Source organism: Lipomyces doorenjongii (genome assembly GCF_038497915.1).
Source record: "Lipomyces doorenjongii strain NRRL Y-27504 unplaced genomic scaffold V1508scaffold_77, whole genome shotgun sequence".
In the NCBI taxonomy this organism is placed as follows: domain Eukaryota; kingdom Fungi; phylum Ascomycota; class Lipomycetes; order Lipomycetales; family Lipomycetaceae; genus Lipomyces; species Lipomyces doorenjongii.
Window position 1 is genome coordinate 48,136 of NW_027118144.1, and position 17,634 is coordinate 65,769.

Sequence of the window (17,634 nt, forward strand, 5' to 3'; positions counted from 1 at the left end):
AGCGAAACACACATGTACAGCCTCTTCGTTACGAATCACTTTATTTCTAGGGACAACCAATGAGTACACCGCATAAGTATCCAAAATACTAGTAGCAAAACTTCGGCAAACAATACAGACAAGTTATTAGTACACGGCAAAACTCCATCCGGCGCTATACTCTCCGGTAGCTGGGGTACACAAACATACAAAAGAAAAAACCAAATCATCACTACCATAGTATACATTTGGATCCAAAAAGCACGCACTATACAACATCTGATGTTCTATCAAAATAGACAGTAACATCTCGAAACCAAAAGTTGATTATACCAAGTTTCCATTACTTCAACCGCCCCCATTAAGAGTCTTGAGACGCTTATTAGATATCTGCTTTGTGATCTTAGGACTCTGTTTCACCTTTGGAGGTGATCGAGTTTTCGATTGTTCGCCATCCTCTTCATTAATACCCAACTCAGACCCATTCCCATGATTGTCGACATTAATTGTCGACGACTGGCTAAGGGTAGAATTCGAATTATTGTTGTTGTTCAGATTCGATTCGCGTCGGCGCTTGTTGGCGGCCGTTCGCGGACTAGGCACCCCCGACGATGGCTGACTCGGCGATGGCGTATTCATCATTGGGGAAGACGTATCTCCGTGCAACACTGCCTGAGTAGTCGCGGATGAAATAGATGAGCCAGTCCCAGCACTGGGACCATTTTCCATGACAGACCTTGATACGACATCAATAGACAAGTCGCTGTTATTGGAGTCGTTACCATTATCCACGGAGAACTTCATTTCGTCATCGGCTCCAAGATTGTTGTCGTCATTCAAATCAAAGGAGCTGGTGCTATTTATAGTATTGTCCTTTTTGTTCTTCGACTCGCCGTCCTTGTGATCATCCAACAGGTCTGGATGATGCGCTTGTTGTTGCATCTGAAGTTGCATTTGCATCTGCTGGTGATGGGCTTGTGCCTGCTGTAATTGGAATTGCTGGTGCTGGTGCTGGTGATGTTGTAACTGATATATTTGTTGCTGTTGTGCGGCCTGAAACTGCTGCTGTTGAGACTGCTCACGTTGAGTGTTTATCAGAGTCACAAAGGAGTTAAACGATTGTAACGGCCCAGCAGAATTATTCGGGGCGAGGTAGTAAGGCACGAGCTCACGCATTTGTGCCATGACCTGCGTTATCTGCAGAAACCGAGTGAGAGCGTCAGTAATTCCGTATCCATTAACCTGAGAGCGAGAAACGACTGAGGCGGCAGTATTCGAAGTCGGCGATACGCCTCCGGGTGCGGCAGCAGCACTAGCAGCGGCCACAGCCATAGCTCGGGAGACAAATTCATTATGGTCATGCGACTGGAATTCCACACTCTCTATCCGCGCAGTCGTATTCATGTACACCCTCATTGAGCCATGAGATATAACATGGTTGCCATTCGAAAACCAATAAATTATAGTTGCTCGTCCACATTCAATGGCACACATTTCTTGGTTAATCTGAATCTCACGCGGATTCTCGGGAAGGATTTGGACACGACGAACTCCATCTTGAAACAACGTATAGTAGTACCGAGGAAGAGCAGCGTTCGGAACGTCATAATGTTTGGGAACCTTGTCAACTGCATTCACGACGGTATACTTTAAGATGCCAAGATCAGCGTAAAAGTCGGCGACAAATTTCCGCCAGTAATCAAGGTCACGCTGTTGCTCTGCCCCAGAACTTAGCGTTTCGCAGAAAGCCAGAAATCGCGTCAATGCCGTGATTCCTGTCGTTTTCCTGATATGGTTAGCATACTCTGTGGTCAATAATAATCACTCACACTTACCCCCGGATACCGGCTGCCTGTATAGTCGGCAAGTTGGCAGGAATTCCGGCTGCTGCCACAATTTGGTGCTGCCCTTGTTGCGTCTGCTGCACTCCTTGTTGACCTGGCTGCAGTCCTTGTTGTTTCTGTTGTAATATCTGTTGTTGTGTTGCAGGCTGTGGAACGCCTTGCTGCTGTAATTGGCCCTGACTAGGGAGTTGCTGTTGTTGCTGAACCTGCTGCCCTCCAGGTCCCGGTGGAAGCCCTTGTTGCTGTGTTTGAGGGTGCATCTGGGCTTGTGCATGCTGCTGCTGCGCAGTCGGCTGTGACACTTGGCCCTGTGGCAAATGTTGTTGCTGCTGGAGTTGCTGCTGGAGCAGCTGCTGTTGGTGCTGGCTGGCCAACACTTGTTGTATTTGCTGTTGCAAAATATGCTGCGGGATATTTGGATTCGCCATTCGCATATTTGCAATGGTCGCGGCTGAAGGGCCTTGGAACTGGTACGCTGCCGCCGCAGCTGCCATTGAATTCTGGGGGAGACGTTGCAGCTGACCCGGAGCTCCGGGAGCATTTACGCCGACAGTGGTCGCAGGTATACCAACTTGGCTGACTGGGATCTGTGGTTGCGCCATACCTGGCTGTGGTGGACCGTTAGGCGGGGGTGTCACACCGTTCATCATTTGTTGACGTTGCCGTAGCAATTGAAGTTGGTACATTTGTTGCTGTTGCTGTTGTCGTTGCAGCAAATATTGCTGTTGGGCAGCCGTAAGATCGTGCTGTTGTTGCTGTTGTAGCTGGTGCTGGAACATTTGCTGCTGCTGCTGCTGTGACAACATTGACACATCGGCAGTGGAGTACTGTCCCGGTTTCGATTGTGAGGTTTGCATACTCACTGGCGTGGGCGCGCTCGATTGAGGAGTCGGCGCAGTCTGCGGCTGAGGCGACGCCATAAGTAGTCGTTATGCCAGCCTAGTGATAGATATGCACAATAGACGTGGTATGAAGAGCAACAACACTAGACTCGCACCAATATTAGCTGTGTCCAAATTAATAACCGGTCATTGCTACACATTATGGGATAATAGAAGATCAACGTGGTCTGACGGAAATGACGAAGAACAGGGTTGAGCCAGAGAAATGGCGGCGAATGATACGACATCCATTAACTCAAGCTCAGCACTCAACCGTCATTCATCCAACCCATTAATCCACACCAATTCCATTCCAAAATAAAGAAGCTTCCGAATAACAATACATCCCACTTGCCTTATGAGGTTGACTTAAGACACAAGGAAGTCAGATCAGATGCGGCGCGATTCCGGCGACATCGGCGAGGTAATAAAATCGCGACGTCCAGTAAACTGACCAAACTGCACGTGGCGCAATAAAGTAAGCAATTAAAATTGCAGATAACGAGTCCAATGTTGCGAGAAGGCGCCGGAGTGTCGAGCAGTTAATGCTGTCCAATTTGGTAAAAGGAACCGGGACAACTTTCTCGCGATGGACACCGGGAGGCGGCGGTTAGGTTACCCGGACTTCGTCGTGTGAACCGCGCCTAAGCTTTAAAAATAACTCGAGTGCAGTCAATCTATTTGTCAGTGATGAGTAATCTAGCACTAGTCGCAACAATGTGTTCATACCGCCATGAAAATCAACCACTTAAAAGCGTTGTGTAGCTGACATGTTTGCAACTGATCGAGTACGAGCGACAGCTAGTCGTTACATGACCATTGCACGATGATTCCAACGGGCTTCGAGGTCTTTGGATGATGCTTGTTTAATTCAAGCTGTCGCGATGAATTAACGCTAGATCACTGTCACTTGAATAGTGTCATCTTCTGCGAGAAAAGTTGCGAGTATTTACCCATTTCTTTGAATTAGTTATTAATGAACATCTTGCGAAATGCGTTTCGACGTATTCTAGTTTGTTAGCCCGGTCAGTTCGCCGCTACGATAGATTTCGAGTCTAGCAGTGGACGTGGCTGAACAGCATCTTCCGATTCGATGACCAAAACCAAGTGTGCATTTGACGACAATTCATGCGACAGATCAGTTACAGTGCTTCCCACTGATATAGATCACAGGATAGACATGAGGAAACGTTATGGAGCCGTGCCGCCGGTATGTTATTTTACAGGGTGAGGTCCCCAAATAGTACCATTGTAAATGGTATGCCCTAACCCGATGGTCCATATCCGAGATTTCTTTTCGGCCTTGTGCTGTCAGCAATGAGCTATTATTCGCAAGCCATCCGTGACAGGCAGCCCACAAAGTGCCGAAGTCAATGCATGAAATGTACTAATAGAACAGATTTGGATTCTGGAATGTGCTTACGTATTTGCCACCATTCGCAAGATGAATAATATACGAAATGACTGTCCTAACTGCCCTATCTTGACAATAATAAGTTTTCAAAGGTATAAACAGCTTCACGGCATCGACAGCCTGCGCATTTATGAACCACAGTAAGATACATATATGGTGAGAGACCAGTGACGACTGACTGCTACGTTTTTGTGCCCAATGGCTTACGGTAGAACTGTTTGCTAGCAGCCAACCTAGTAACGGCTGCAAATAAAAAACATTCATTGGAAGTCGAGCACAACGAGCCGCACCTGTGACTGAAGTTGAAGGGTGCTTGCTGTCAATTGCAATGGTCCGCAGCACAAAGCGAAGTTGCGAATAACTTCCCAAAATAGCATTGGCGTGATGTGGTTTTGCTTGAGTCGAGATTAAGTAAGGCATATAGACACGCCACGCTGACCGGCATAAGTTCCGGGCGCCAAGCACAGTCGTCGACGCCGCCACTCTGGATTCCTACGTCGCATCGAGTCGCATAAATATGGCATGCTCTGTTGCGTATTTACCATCAAGTTAGGCAACAACTCGCATTTGCAAATTGTAGCCGCATACTGTGTCGTTCGTATACCCTTGATTCGGCCACGGTAGGGAAAATATCGTATCATATTGCGACAGAGAGCCTGAATTACTAACGTTTTGCATTGTATCTAGGATTAATATTCATCAACCTCGTCAAGTTAGCATTTCATTTTAGATGGCATTTGTAGAGAAGATTTCAATGTAACGATAGCACATATATCTAAGTGTATCGGTTTTTTTAATTTTTTTTCTTCACTATGTCCTATTCCAGAAATTTTGTGTCGAGTGTGCGACGGGCAATCGAGGTACTCGACATACGGCTTACTTTCAATCCGGTATGTATATTACTAAAATTCAGTACCAGCTGGGTGCCAACCAGCCTTTCCCCGGATCTGTAAGCCATTTGCAAGTTATGTCGCATGCATTCTAGGGTTGGCACGCTCTCAACTTGGTAGTCACAGCTAAGCGGACTCTAAGTTGCTATATATCCGCTCATGTCCAGCTGTGACATTTCCGTACTTGCCCTCACTGATCTCTATAGAAACAGCGTTATCGCTGATATACGTCATTTCTTTATCGGTTCAGCTATGTCATCTGATTATTTGTCGTCCAATTCTTCCACCAATATCACCCCCAATGACCAGTACAATGTTTACGGCTACACTCCATTGAAAGCTCCTAATCTCGCTGCTCTGATTGTATTCGCCATTGCATGGGCAGCGCATACGGGTCTAGCGGTTTTCTATCAGCAGATTTGGTTTGGAGTGTGTCTGTTTATCGCTGCTGGTCTTGAGACGGCGGGATATGTCGGCCGGTACCTATCCTCAAGCGACCCGACAATCCTGAATGATTTCTTGGTTCAGATCATCTGTCTCACACTCGGACCGGCGTTTTTCATGGCCGGTACTTATTACCTTCTGGCCGAAATTGTCGTTATATGGGGCATCGAAAACTCAAGATTTAAGCCCTGGACGTATTCGAAGGTGTTTATCTCGCTTGATTTAGTCAGCATTGTCCTTCAAGGTATGAATGCGTAAGCCACCAGGGGAACGATCTGGGCTAATGGCAGTCGATAGCTCTTGGAGGAGGCATGGCTGCCACTGCGCTTGTCCAAAACAAGAACGTTAATACAGGAACACATATCATGGTTGCCGGTCTCGCATTCCAAGGGTTAGCCACATCAATTTTCATGCTGTGTTGGCTTGACTTTTACTGGACGCGTCGAAATCGGCGGGCACTTAGATTATCGTCGTCTGTGCCTGACTATCAAAAAAAAAATATGTCTAGTGCATCCGAGACTTCTAACGTGGATGGACCGGAGAAATTTGCGCACATTAGGAATGCAAAGAAGACAAAGTTATTCTTGTTTGCACTCGGAGTCTCGATCATATTTGTTTTTGTTCGGTCAGTATATCGTGTCGCTGAGTTGTCTTTGGGATGGACAGGCTATCTCATGACACAAGAGGGATATTTCTTGGTCCTTGATTGTTTGATGGTCGCTATTGCCATCTGGATCATGGTTGCATTCTATCCGGGATACTTCCTGGGCAAAATACACATTTCTGCAGAGCAGACGATCGCAAATTCCAGTTCGGCCTCGGGGCAGGAAGAAGAGTTTAAACAAGGGGTATGATGACGACAATGCAATTGGCAATGCCACTTATGAGTAATAAATTTGGATATCGAACCTGTAATGGATAAAGGCAGATTATATGCTACTTGGATAACGGCTACTTGGTTCATGAATTTCTTGATTTTCAAAGGCATACTTGTTGCTATAGACCGGGAATGTGAATTTCAGTTGAAACACGGTTTGAAAGTGCTTGTACTTCGGAAATAGAACAGCTGGGAATTTGGCAACAGTTACTGAACAATTGCAGGGGACCAAAAATTCCAACAATTCTGTGACAGCGCCGCCCTTATTCTCTCTCACATATGAAAATAATGAATACAGTGGCTGATGACTTGTCTCACGATTCGCAGCTTTAACGGGACAGCCAGTCACAGCCGAAACCCGAGTTCAAGCACTCGTTTCCTGGCGCAGTTTGACGAGTCCTCAAAGCCTGCAACAAGGGCAATCTCAGATTATTATAACAATGCTGTTGACGATGAAAACGAACAACTGTGGGGAAAAAATGTGGCTGTGATTGTAGGATGATGCCGTGTCGGACGTGCGAATAATTTCTTCATAGTTAGTTCGTTAATCCGTCAGGTTCGCCTATAATAATTAATTGCCGGCGGAGAAAACCCCACCACGAAAGTTGTGGATTCCAAAGCCGGTGGTGCCCTTCGTATTCGTGATCGAAGGCCCCACATCATTACGCTCGATAACCCTACAGCGCCGCAGTTCGTCCTTCGAGTTCGTATTCTAAATGACCACTGACATGCCTCAAGTAGAAGACGAGACCCACAGTCTTGCCGGGTCTCGGGCTCAGGTGGGCCTCCTGTCATTGATCGTAGGTCCGTAGCCGATGATGGTCAGAATGGCGCTTGGCTTGAGCCAAGTAAGAACGCGTCTGCAGAAGAATTCAGCTCGAGCAATAATTGTGTCTGGCACTACGAAGCCAGGACTCGTTTCGAGTACTCGATTATGTGCGCATGGAGGTCTGGGCGTGCCCTGAGTTGGAAAGTTTAAGAATTAACGCCAATTCTGATAGCCGTCCTCCGGGCCGCGCTGAAGCAATTGGTATCCAGCTCGCCAACCTCACTTAACTGGCACTTCGCCAGACTTCACTCTTTATTTCCCGTATTTCTGTCCGCAAAACACTCGGCTCTTCTGTCCGCAATTCTACTTACTCGCGCGTTTGCACAAGATGGCCTACTACTATAAGCCAATCACGCTCGTCGCGGCCTGGTTCGTGTTATCGAACGTAATTGTCACTTGGGTATGTCTTATCTGTACCGAGCTATCATTTTTTTTGCATTGGACTACTCATAAGCTTAAATTGGTATATGTACCAGGATGTCATATACATTCTGTTTATGATGTGTCATTTGTTGTTGTTGCTTTTTATTTCTGGTTTACTGTAGTAGTAGCTAACTTTGTATTTAGGACGCTTCGTATGTTCTGAGCCGGCCACATTCGTTCCCTGGCGGCAAGTGGCATTTTCTGTGGAAACCATATGCGCTGTACGTATTTTGCAATATTCTTAGTTTGTACTTGGGAACTTCAATGCTAATTGAGCATTTTCTCTCTCTTAGGTACGGCGAAATTGATTATGTCTACGGCCTTCCCGCCTTTGAGGGAAACGACGGTTTCCCGTCCGCTCAAGCATTAATGACACTCGTTGAGGCTGTATTCAACTATGTCTACCTCTTTACCTCGTATTTCTGCACTTCCCCATGCTGGCGCCTGGCGGGCGCCATCATCGGGATGATGTCCGCGACCAGCTGCTTTTCGAAGACGGTACTTTACATGCTCTGCGAAATTTTCAGCGGCTACAAGTACGTCGGTCACAACACCTGGTTCAGATTCTTGTTCTTGTATATTTTCCCGTCAGCGCCTTGGATTTTGGTTTCACTGTACTCCATGATTGCGATCGCGAAACAGCTGCACAGTGCGCTCATGAGTATCCCTGATGCTACCACGGAGAAGAAGAAGAAATAAACGGACGTCTAGCAATACTGCGTTAGAGTCCATGAATGGGGCGTCGTCAGGGCCGGTCGTTTTTCCTCGCCTGCAGCTAATTAATGTAGAGTAGATCGTTTCTATATATTGTTATACACATAGAAATTATTTACGCATTCTGGTGTCTCCGGCTTAACATGTGCATCGTTGGAATTATGATAAGCTTCACTTGAGTGGTTAATAAGGGATCGTGGCATAAAAGAATTGTGGCCTGCGTCCTTGAATGGATAACGCTTGGACGTATGTCGGTTTTTGGCATTATTTGTCTGTATTACTAAGATCTGTTACTTTTTGGTCATGTAAATTGGAAACTGTTTGGTTTGGTTTGTTGTTCGTATTCGCCGTATTTTCCTATCTCCTGTTCATCTAGTGAGGCCCTTGCTATGGCTAATATCCGAGAATCTATAGCACTCTAGAGGGTGATGTAGGACAAAGCGCGTGTGGCCTACCATTGCCTGAATTAATGATATATATAAAGTCGTCCATCTAGCCGCTCTAAGTCCTCTAATACTTGAGCCGCACGGGGCAAATTTGTGGTCAAAATCTTCATATCGTCGTTCAGTACGTCAACAGTAACATCACAAGTCGCGGAGCTAGCGATGTAATATTGATAACATTCCAAACAAACTCCGTGATTTTAAAGAAGTCTTCTTCACTGCACAGCATGGCGAGAATACGCGCGAAGCCAGCAAAAGCCGAAGCTCCATCAAGACAGGGAAAAAAGCAAACATCAGGATTCAAGAAGCCTTTACAAGAACCGCAAATGCGAGTGAGAAGGGACATCGATATCGGTCTAGGCAATGCATCATCTTCATCTAAAGTCGCACCTGTTTTGAAGTCGAAAACGAAGTCGTTCGGCAGTCTGTTGAAAGAGCTCGAGAAAGAGGAGGCTACAAAAGCGGAAGTGCAGAGGAGCACGATTATTTCACGAGGACTGATGGGCGAAGGAGAGATTACATTTACGGTCGACAGTAAAAAGAAACGGAGGGGAAAGAAGGATGACGATGAGAATCAAGATGCAGACGGCGAAGACGGACGGAAACGGAAAGAAAGAGATAGTGGACGGAAGAAGCAGCGTTTCGAGGGGCGCAGAAGTGGTAAGTGGAGCGTCTTCTATTTGCGAGTGCCGGTTGAATTACTTACAAAGGTTTGTTAAGCAAGCAATAATGTTCTCCGGAAACTGGGATAGTTACTCTACAGATACCTTCAGGAAGGGTGGCCGAGTTCCACATAGTTAGACCATTTCTTACAATCTCATTGAAAAATCACGTGTTTACGATATATACTACCATGATTTGCATATAACGGCGTCGGGGCAATTTGTGATTAATAAATGTTCGTTTATCACCTTTCGCATCCAAGGCGTATTTCATGATCGACGGAATATATTCGTAAAAACATAGATCATACACATAAACAATGGTCTCATATAATACACAAATGCCTAGCATGCCAAACTAGAGATCTCTCGACTGTCAAAAGAGTGCATTTAGCATGATATTGTCTCTCGAGGAACACCAAGCGAATTGATGTTAAGGCACAGCCGTCCAATCTGTGTTTCTTAATAAACACATGTAGTGTGTACGATCTAGCGACTGGTCGCCTTTCAACGTATCTAATCACGCGTCAGTTTTCTGAATAACGCATTTGACCCTTCCATTCACATACAAATACCATACTCTTACCAGAATATCAAAACGAGAGACAAGTCTTATATGGCTTGATCCTGGATATATTATTGCACATAAATAGATACCCCAATTTGACACTGAAACGCCAGAATCGAAAACAAATGCAAAATATCAAAAATGCCTACGGAAATGACTGATGGCGAGTGACTGACGAAATCGAAATGGGACGCTATGCCCCGCATGCCATGGACCTTCACAACGCACTGAGTCATGCTTTTCTCCACAAATTTTGTCCACCAATTTGAAAATCATTTTTCCGGACCTTCTTGCTGCCCATCTCGTCCCTCTTGTCGCTGCTGTATTATCCGATTGCTCCGTGCACAAATCAATTTCCTATTCTCAAATTTGATGTCTCCAGAATCCGCACCGACAGGATTCCGTGTCGCCGGGCATGGTAGAATAGCTGGTGCTGCGACCGTCAAAACCGCGATTATGAATGTCGTCGAGAATAAAGAGGTCGTTAGTCGCGAACGTGCAGACGCATTCAGACGCATTGTTGTGTGGGGAATATAATTTGGACAACGCAAATAATACTATTTGCCGGCGTGGATCAAAGTAAATCGTCGAATCGGGCTTCCAAAAAGTAAAAAAAATTTACCCCAGGAGCATGAATGAGCCAATTACAGGTGCTCAGCCGATTAGAGCTCGTACATGCGAGCTGTGGGTGGTAATGATTCGCGAATTTGCTCGTTGAGCTTTTGTGCTCCTGCTGTTAAATCCTGCCGCAAGTGCACATGGGGCAGTGCTTGGTTATTTACAGTCCGTTCAAGTGCTGATTGGTTACCTTACCAGCGACACTATACCCTCAGACACCGAAGTTTTGTAGGTTAAGGGTAAGGTTTTAACCGAAAAATAATAAAAATTTAAATTTCCGGACACCGCAAACAATTGAATGTGCCTACGTAAATTCTGCGGTACCATACCCATCTTTACTTTGCTCCCTCACAAACTGCTTGCATGCCATCATACAATCGAGACAACCCTCAAATACAATATTCGCGGATTCAACTTTAACAGAAGATCCACACTTCAGTGTTCTTCGACCTGACTCTTAATACATATACTATACCGGCATTATGTCAGAATCCGATAGACGTGTGGACTCGGATGTCGACGACTTGTCAGACGTTTCTGACCGACCATCGCGCAAACCAGTTTCTACCGTCGCGTCTGGACGGCAGGGACAGCGGGATCTGAGTGGCCTTTTTGATGAAGACGATGACGAAGACGATGCTGGATTTGATGCTGGGGCCCAAAGTAGCAACTTTTCGCATGATGACGAAGAACAGCTTCGAGATGAGCAGCGCGATAGAGATGGAGCTAGCGATGTCGACATGGAAGATGTGGGGCCACGGAAAATCGAAGGTGCGAGAGGACGTGGAGCGGACGACGAAGAGGAGGACGAGATTTTTGGTGGTCCTGTCAATGATGAGGAAGATGACCAGGGCGGGTACGTCATTTCTTCATTTTGCGTGGGTTTCTCGTGTCAGTTTGTTGCTGACGGCGTGACGGATCTAGATACTACAGTAGGTACGACTCTCAAATGCGAGAAGAGGAGGAGCCGGAGTTTGAAGAGGTTGAAATGCAGGAGATGGAAATTACGATGCCACGATACCTACCCTCTCATTCTGTACCTAAAGAGGTATGTTGGATTCTCAGTCATCAACGCGGACAAAGGCGTGTCTAATACAATTTGGCTCATAGATCAATGTCACTCGAATACCAAATTTTTTGAACGTTGATTACTCGGCGTTTGATCCGGATAGTTACCTCGAGAATGCGGCAAATATACAGGCCGAAGGTGAAGAAGCTGCTGAACTACGACAACAGTTACGCGCTGAAGTTAATAATACGATTCGATGGCGATATACGCGTGATGAATTTGGCAATCCTGTATGTCGTTCAAATTTGATATTTTGTCATCAAGAGAATTACTGATGAGCGAAAATAGCAAATCCAATCGAACGCACGCATAATAAGATGGTCCGACGGATCACTTTCTCTAAAGCTAGGATCCGAAGTCTTCGATATTAACAAAAAGTCTATTGCCGACACATATCTTGCTGCGTCACACGACCAGCAAGAAATCGTACAGTTTCACGCTAAAATCGCTAGCTCCATGACACTTGTACCTACATCCACCGCCTCGCTCACACATATGCGTTTGTCGAAAGCAATTGCTCGGGGCAATGTTAAGGTCAGCAACATTCACGATATTGCTACGACAGAGGACCCAGAAAAGATGAAGAGGGAGGCTGAAAAGGCAGAGGAGAGTAAACTTCGCGCAAGAAAGAAATTGGATAACAAACGACGACAGCGAGAAAATCGGTACTCTTATGGTCGAGATACTGGCGACCTTGGCGCTGCCACACCTCTGGAAAGAGGTGGAAGACGTGCGTATGATGACGATGATGGAATGGGGTATGGAACCGGTGATAAGTACGAGCGGGATGACTTTGTCGTCTCCGATGACGACGAAGAGGAAGAGCGAGCTGCGCGTCTAACGAAGCTGAAGAAACAAGGGGCTGACAAATACAAGGACAAAAGGCGACAGCGAAGGGATTCGGAGGAAGAGGAAGAAGAAGAGGAAGAAGAAGAAGAAGTAGATGAGGAGGACGAAGAAGAGGAAGCGCGTTTCACGGACGAGGAGGAAGAGAAAGAGCTAGCTGAAGAAGAAGATGAAGATGCGGACGACGATTTGGAAATTCCCAAGCGCTCTAAGGATCTCAAACGCCGGCGCGATGGTGACAGCGACGAGTAGGTATGTAGATATTGTACATAGTACTATTTATGGGTTATGTATATTATTGGTGTTTTGTTTAGTAAAATCGAGGTGAAACGCATAGCCTTACATTGCAATTCCAGTGCAGGTACTTGCAGTCCGATTCCCTGCATATTAATTCTTTGTCCATAGTTAAGTACAATGTGTTGTCGCCGTCATAAGTCGCAGCGACCCGCATTGAATCTTCTCGATCCTGACACTTTAGAATCAACTGCAAAACAAATTCATTGATCTGGGACTATCTTAACTCCGCAGAAATCACGACCGAGCCAAGGGAACCATATTCAGCGCCCATTCTAATATTAACATATTCCTGAAGTGCTTACCAATTTCAGTGGCTCCCAAATTAGAGCTATATTAATATGTGTCTCTGCAAATTGAGAAGCAGTGGTTCTAGAATTGGAACGACAGCGTGTAAGCTTAAGCTGTGAATACAGAGGACAAAGCGTTGCAACTGGCGTATCTCGACAATTGCACAGACCTTTCTGACAGGTTTGGACGTATATCCACGGGAAAATCGATTTAGCTTCATGTCAATTGATAATGCTATCGTTTCATCCACGAAAATAAAATTTTGCCGACGATAACCGCAACGATAGACGGATGGCGGAGCTGGCATTATTGGAATGAATTATCTTCCGATTTCTTTCGATTGCGATGACGTCATAAAGCAGGCAATGCTTCGATAATCTCAGTTATGTGATAAACCTAAACAAACTGACTGACTGATTTACAATGAGGTTTGCTCTTATAGCCGTGGTGAGTTTGGTACAGTTTGTGTTTTATTCTGGGAATAGTGAGCCGATTCCGAGGCTTGCTACCAGATCAGGCCAGACGCAGACCACCGGACAAATTAATTCCGGTTCCCGATGGCTGCGACGGTTAGAACCTACGTCATCTCAGAATCACGGATGATCGCTCTGGCTAAAGTTCCAAAATCGTCAACAAATATGCACGTAAAGATCGAGAGATCAGAATTTCATCGACACATGAGCATGCTAAATTGGAAGTTCGTTACGTTTTGCAAGTCGGTGAAAGTGGGTGCGGCTGAAACGTCATGAGCCTTACCGTGGCAGGGGCACAGGTGCTGGTACCGTTTTGTTGACCCCCGGCCAATAATCAGCACGACGCTGGTTACGTGTCTGGGTACGATAGTATAAATCCCTGGGCGACCAGTGGTTGTGTCGCGAGCTATTGACAGCTCGAAGGCAAACGAGAACTAGTGGCCCATCTACAAATCAATACTTTAGTTGCTCGGTTTGTTCTGTCGAACATTTACTCATCACATCGTCTGATTTATAACTATTTTCGGATAACTGACATGGCTCCTAAATCGTCTACTCGTGTGCCATTATCGGTTAAAGGACCCATTGATTGTCCATATGAGGTATTTCGAGATCGACTCTGAGATGCTGTCCAACTACTAACAAACCATGATTCAGGGCAAAGAAATGCTCAACCTGCCACAGTTCAACCGAGGAACGGGTTTCACAGCAGAGGAACGTGAGCTGTTTAATCTTGCGGGGCATCTCCCCGCTGCCCTGCAGACTCTGCAGAATCAAGTCGACAGAGCGTACGATCAGTATTCCTCGATCTCGACGCCGTTGGGCAAGAATACCTTTTTGATGAGTTTAAAGGTGCAAAATGAGGTCCTGTATTTTAGATTGTTGCAGGATCATTTGAAGGAGATGTTTAGTATAATTTACACGCCAACGGAGGTAGGACCAATTTGGTTTTGTTGGTAAGGTATTGCTGAACAATGAGTAGAGTGAAGCTATTGAGCAGTATTCGAGACTGTTTAGACGCCCGGAGGGCTGCTTTTTGGACATCAACCACCCTGAGTGTATCGAGCGGTCGTTGGCAGCGTGGGGCACGGAGGAGGACATTGACTACATCATTGTCAGTGACGGCGAGGAGGTATGATATTATTTGTTCATAGTGTTTTTCGGAATGCACTCATGCCGGTTATGCAGATCCTCGGAATTGGCGATCAAGGAGTCGGAGCTATTGGAATCTCAAGTGCAAAAACTGTGCTGATGACTCTCTGCGCCGGCGTCCATCCATCGAGATGCATTCCAGTCGCGCTTGATGTTGGCACGGATAACGAGCGGTTGCTCAAAGATGAGCTATACCTTGGCAATAGGCACAACAGAGTCCGCGGCGAGCGATATGGTGAGCTGATCGAATATTCTGAGCTTTCGTGACGTGCTGATATATTTATAGATAAATTTGTGGACGATTTTGTACAATGTGTCAAGAAACTGTATCCCCGCGCTGTTCTCCACTTTGAGGATTTCGGACTACCGAATGCCAGAAGACTACTCGAGACTTACAGACCACAGCTCGCGTGCTTTAATGACGATGTTCAGGGTACTGGCGCTGTCACTTTAGCCTCACTCTCATCAGCCGTCCGGGTGGCTGGAGTTGACTTCCGAGATCTCAGAACCGTGATCTTTGGAGCGGGAACAGCAGGAACTGGCATCGCGGATCAGCTGCGCGACTTTCTGAACACACAAGGGATTTCCAAGCAACAAGTTATCAATCATATTTGGCTTGTTGACAAGCCAGGATTGCTTCTTGAATCAATGCATGATAAACTTACACCAGCGCAACGTCCGTACGCGGTGTCGGACGATCGTTGGAAAGAGATCGACACTACGTCGCTGGCAGAAATCGTGAAGAAAGTAAAGCCACATGCGTTGATTGGGTGCTCCACGAAGCCAAAAGCATTCAACGAAGCAGTACTTCGCGAGATGGCCAAACATGTTGAAAGGCCGATTGTCTTTCCCCTAAGCAATCCCACGCGACTGCACGAGGCGACGCCGGCGGAGATTTTTAAGTACACCGACGGTAAGGCGCTGGTGGCCACCGGTTCGCCATTTGGGCCCGTCAATAACAAGGAAATTGCTGAGAATAATAACTGTTTCGTGTATCCTGGTATTGGCATGGGGTCGATCTTGAGTAGGGCGGATAGAGTCACGGAGACGATGATTGCGGCAGTTGTGAATGAGCTTGCGTCGCTGGCGCCGTCGGAGAATGATCCTAATGGTGCACTCTTGCCTGATGTGGCAGATATTAGAGATATTTCTGCGAAGATCGCGACTGCAGTCGTGTTGCAGGCGTTAGAGGAGGGGACTGCGAGAGTGGAAGAGATTGAAGGTATCAAAGTTCCACGAGACAGAGATCACTGCCTGGCATGGGTCACAGAGCAGATGTGGAAACCGGAATATAGACCGCTGAGAAAAATGTGAGGCGTATTGTTAGTCCCATCGCAATATTCGTATCTTACGTGCGCTATTAAAACTAATGAATTAAATATTACAGTAGAAGTGATGAGACAAGAATACTTGCTGCCTATGAGAACCCCCAATTATGCAAAGTCATATGTACAGTAATTAACCACAAATCAATCAATGAAATCCGCGCATAGCCAAGGGAAAAAATGCAACAGATGAAGACGATAATATACAAATAATTGCCGACCATTGCAACCATATGGACTCTATACAAGCAGACCCTTACGCTATCGTTGATCCAGACCCAGGACGGCCTGAATGACATTTTTTGAACTCGACAATTGCTCGCTTGATAGAGTGCGTATAAATGAATCACATGAGTCGGGAAGACTGCAGAGGATCTTTCTGACAACGTCGTTGTCATCTATTTTCTCGCCTGCCCATCGCAGGTATTCAATAGCTGCAAGAAGCCGCTTGATATGCCGTTTGATAGACTGGTTTTCTTTCATACGAGCGCACAGCTTGCGCTCCATTATTATCCGATCTAGAAGAGTGACTTCACCATATAAATCTTCCAGAGTACGCCATGCTAACCGACCGGATTGATGCCGTTCTATCCGTGGCAGGATGTAATCGCAGACTGAGAGTGAGATATATGAATATACCCGCACATCCTTCTCATCTGGCAACGAGTCGTCGTCAGGTACCGCAAAATCGGACGGAGTCGAGGGAGCCGCGGACGCGCCTTCCGAAGCTGTGGTCCACAAATCGAGTCGTTCGAGGACGAGACGCATGAGGAAGCTCCACTGGTAGTAATTCGCCTTTCCGGACAACTTCTGGAAACCGAGAAAGGACGTCTGAACTGGAATGCATTCATCCTCGTTGGAACTTGATGGCGAATCGCGTGGTTGGGAGACCTGACCTCGATCGCCATCTTCCAGGATAGACTTCTCAATAGCGGATATCTGCATTTTGAGCAGTACGTCGAACTGGGCGAGAGACAGTAATGACGCCTGGACGGAATCGAGTCCTTCTTCTGACTGCTCGTCGGCCGGCGCAATGGTGGATGTCGCGCTTTCCGCGCCAGCTACCGACAGCTCTGATGGGCCTACGGCGCGTTCGGACAACTGGCCGGCGGACGCGTCCGAGTCGTCGTCATCGTCTGCCGCCATGGAATTGGAGAGATAAAGGCGGGCGCAGCCAGGGCGGAGGGCTGATGTTGTTGTGGTTTAATTGACGCGATGGAGGCCCGAAGGAGTAACTCGATGGAACACAACAAAACGTCAATGCGCGGCTGCCATGCCAGAGTGCTGGGATTTGGCAGCTGTGGACTCGAGACAATTCACCAAATTCACCAACGGCGCACTTAGCAACATGCCGAGGCCAGTTGGAATACTGTGGCTGGCTGAAACTGGGCAGAGGCGTGTAAAGCTAGACCCTGTCGAATGATACAGATAGTAATAACATATACGCCAGGCCACTCAGTGGTGATGCGCAGCTGCTATTTTAAGCCGCGTGAACTACTAGTTTAGTTGTCCCCAGCGAGCTAAGACTGGCAGTCCCGAAGCAAAACACATCGCATATTATTCACGTCTGGTTACTTTTTAAATACTACGCCACAGCA

The 17,634-nt window shown here is 46.6% G+C and overlaps 7 protein-coding genes across 7 annotated transcripts; 5 read left to right on the forward strand and 2 right to left on the reverse strand.

Moving 5' to 3' along the window:
• Positions 1–24: 24 nt before the first annotated feature.
• V1508DRAFT_425152 (LIM-domain binding protein-domain-containing protein) lies at positions 25–3,053 on the reverse strand. The gene is made up of 2 exons (XM_066941392.1): positions 1,815–3,053; positions 25–1,765 (listed from the first exon to the last, which is right to left on the reverse strand). The coding sequence occupies exons 1-2, from the start codon at positions 2,741–2,743 to the stop codon at positions 328–330; spliced, it is 2,367 nt and encodes a 788-aa protein (XP_066793294.1). The 5' UTR covers positions 2,744–3,053; the 3' UTR covers positions 25–327.
• A 2,112-nt stretch (positions 3,054–5,165) lies between these two features.
• On the forward strand, positions 5,166–6,782 carry V1508DRAFT_464163 (RTA1 like protein-domain-containing protein; the record flags this gene model as incomplete). The annotated part of the gene is made up of 2 exons (XM_066942889.1): positions 5,166–5,696; positions 5,750–6,782. Coding segments are annotated over 2 exons (1,088 nt in total), but the record flags the coding sequence as incomplete, so codon positions are not given.
• A 523-nt stretch (positions 6,783–7,305) lies between these two features.
• V1508DRAFT_272866 (uncharacterized protein) lies at positions 7,306–8,472 on the forward strand. The gene is made up of 3 exons (XM_066936494.1): positions 7,306–7,672; positions 7,726–7,802; positions 7,875–8,472. Exons 1-3 carry the CDS (start codon positions 7,487–7,489, stop codon positions 8,278–8,280), a joined length of 669 nt encoding a protein of 222 aa, XP_066793296.1. The 5' UTR covers positions 7,306–7,486; the 3' UTR covers positions 8,281–8,472.
• A 344-nt stretch (positions 8,473–8,816) lies between these two features.
• Positions 8,817–9,649, forward strand: V1508DRAFT_425165 (uncharacterized protein). Its single transcript, XM_066941393.1, has 2 exons — positions 8,817–9,398; positions 9,459–9,649. Exons 1-2 carry the CDS (start codon positions 8,966–8,968, stop codon positions 9,488–9,490), a joined length of 465 nt encoding a protein of 154 aa, XP_066793297.1. The 5' UTR covers positions 8,817–8,965; the 3' UTR covers positions 9,491–9,649.
• A 363-nt stretch (positions 9,650–10,012) lies between these two features.
• V1508DRAFT_272928 (uncharacterized protein) lies at positions 10,013–10,596 on the reverse strand. Its single transcript, XM_066936495.1, has 2 exons — positions 10,591–10,596; positions 10,013–10,525 (listed from the first exon to the last, which is right to left on the reverse strand). Exon 2 carries the CDS (start codon positions 10,484–10,486, stop codon positions 10,241–10,243), a length of 246 nt encoding a protein of 81 aa, XP_066793298.1. The 5' UTR covers positions 10,487–10,525; positions 10,591–10,596; the 3' UTR covers positions 10,013–10,240.
• Positions 10,597–11,535: 939 nt separating this feature from the next.
• Positions 11,536–12,753, forward strand: V1508DRAFT_360192 (Leo1-like protein-domain-containing protein; the record flags this gene model as incomplete). The annotated part of the gene is made up of 3 exons (XM_066937137.1): positions 11,536–11,634; positions 11,697–11,885; positions 11,944–12,753. 3 exons carry the CDS (start codon positions 11,536–11,538, stop codon positions 12,751–12,753), a joined length of 1,098 nt encoding a protein of 365 aa, XP_066793299.1.
• A 1,202-nt stretch (positions 12,754–13,955) lies between these two features.
• Positions 13,956–16,025, forward strand: V1508DRAFT_451867 (malate dehydrogenase; the record flags this gene model as incomplete). The annotated part of the gene is made up of 5 exons (XM_066942513.1): positions 13,956–14,161; positions 14,217–14,492; positions 14,542–14,691; positions 14,748–14,946; positions 14,998–16,025. The coding sequence occupies exons 1-5, from the start codon at positions 14,096–14,098 to the stop codon at positions 16,023–16,025; spliced, it is 1,719 nt and encodes a 572-aa protein (XP_066793300.1). The 5' UTR covers positions 13,956–14,095.
• Positions 16,026–17,634: the final 1,609 nt, after the last annotated feature.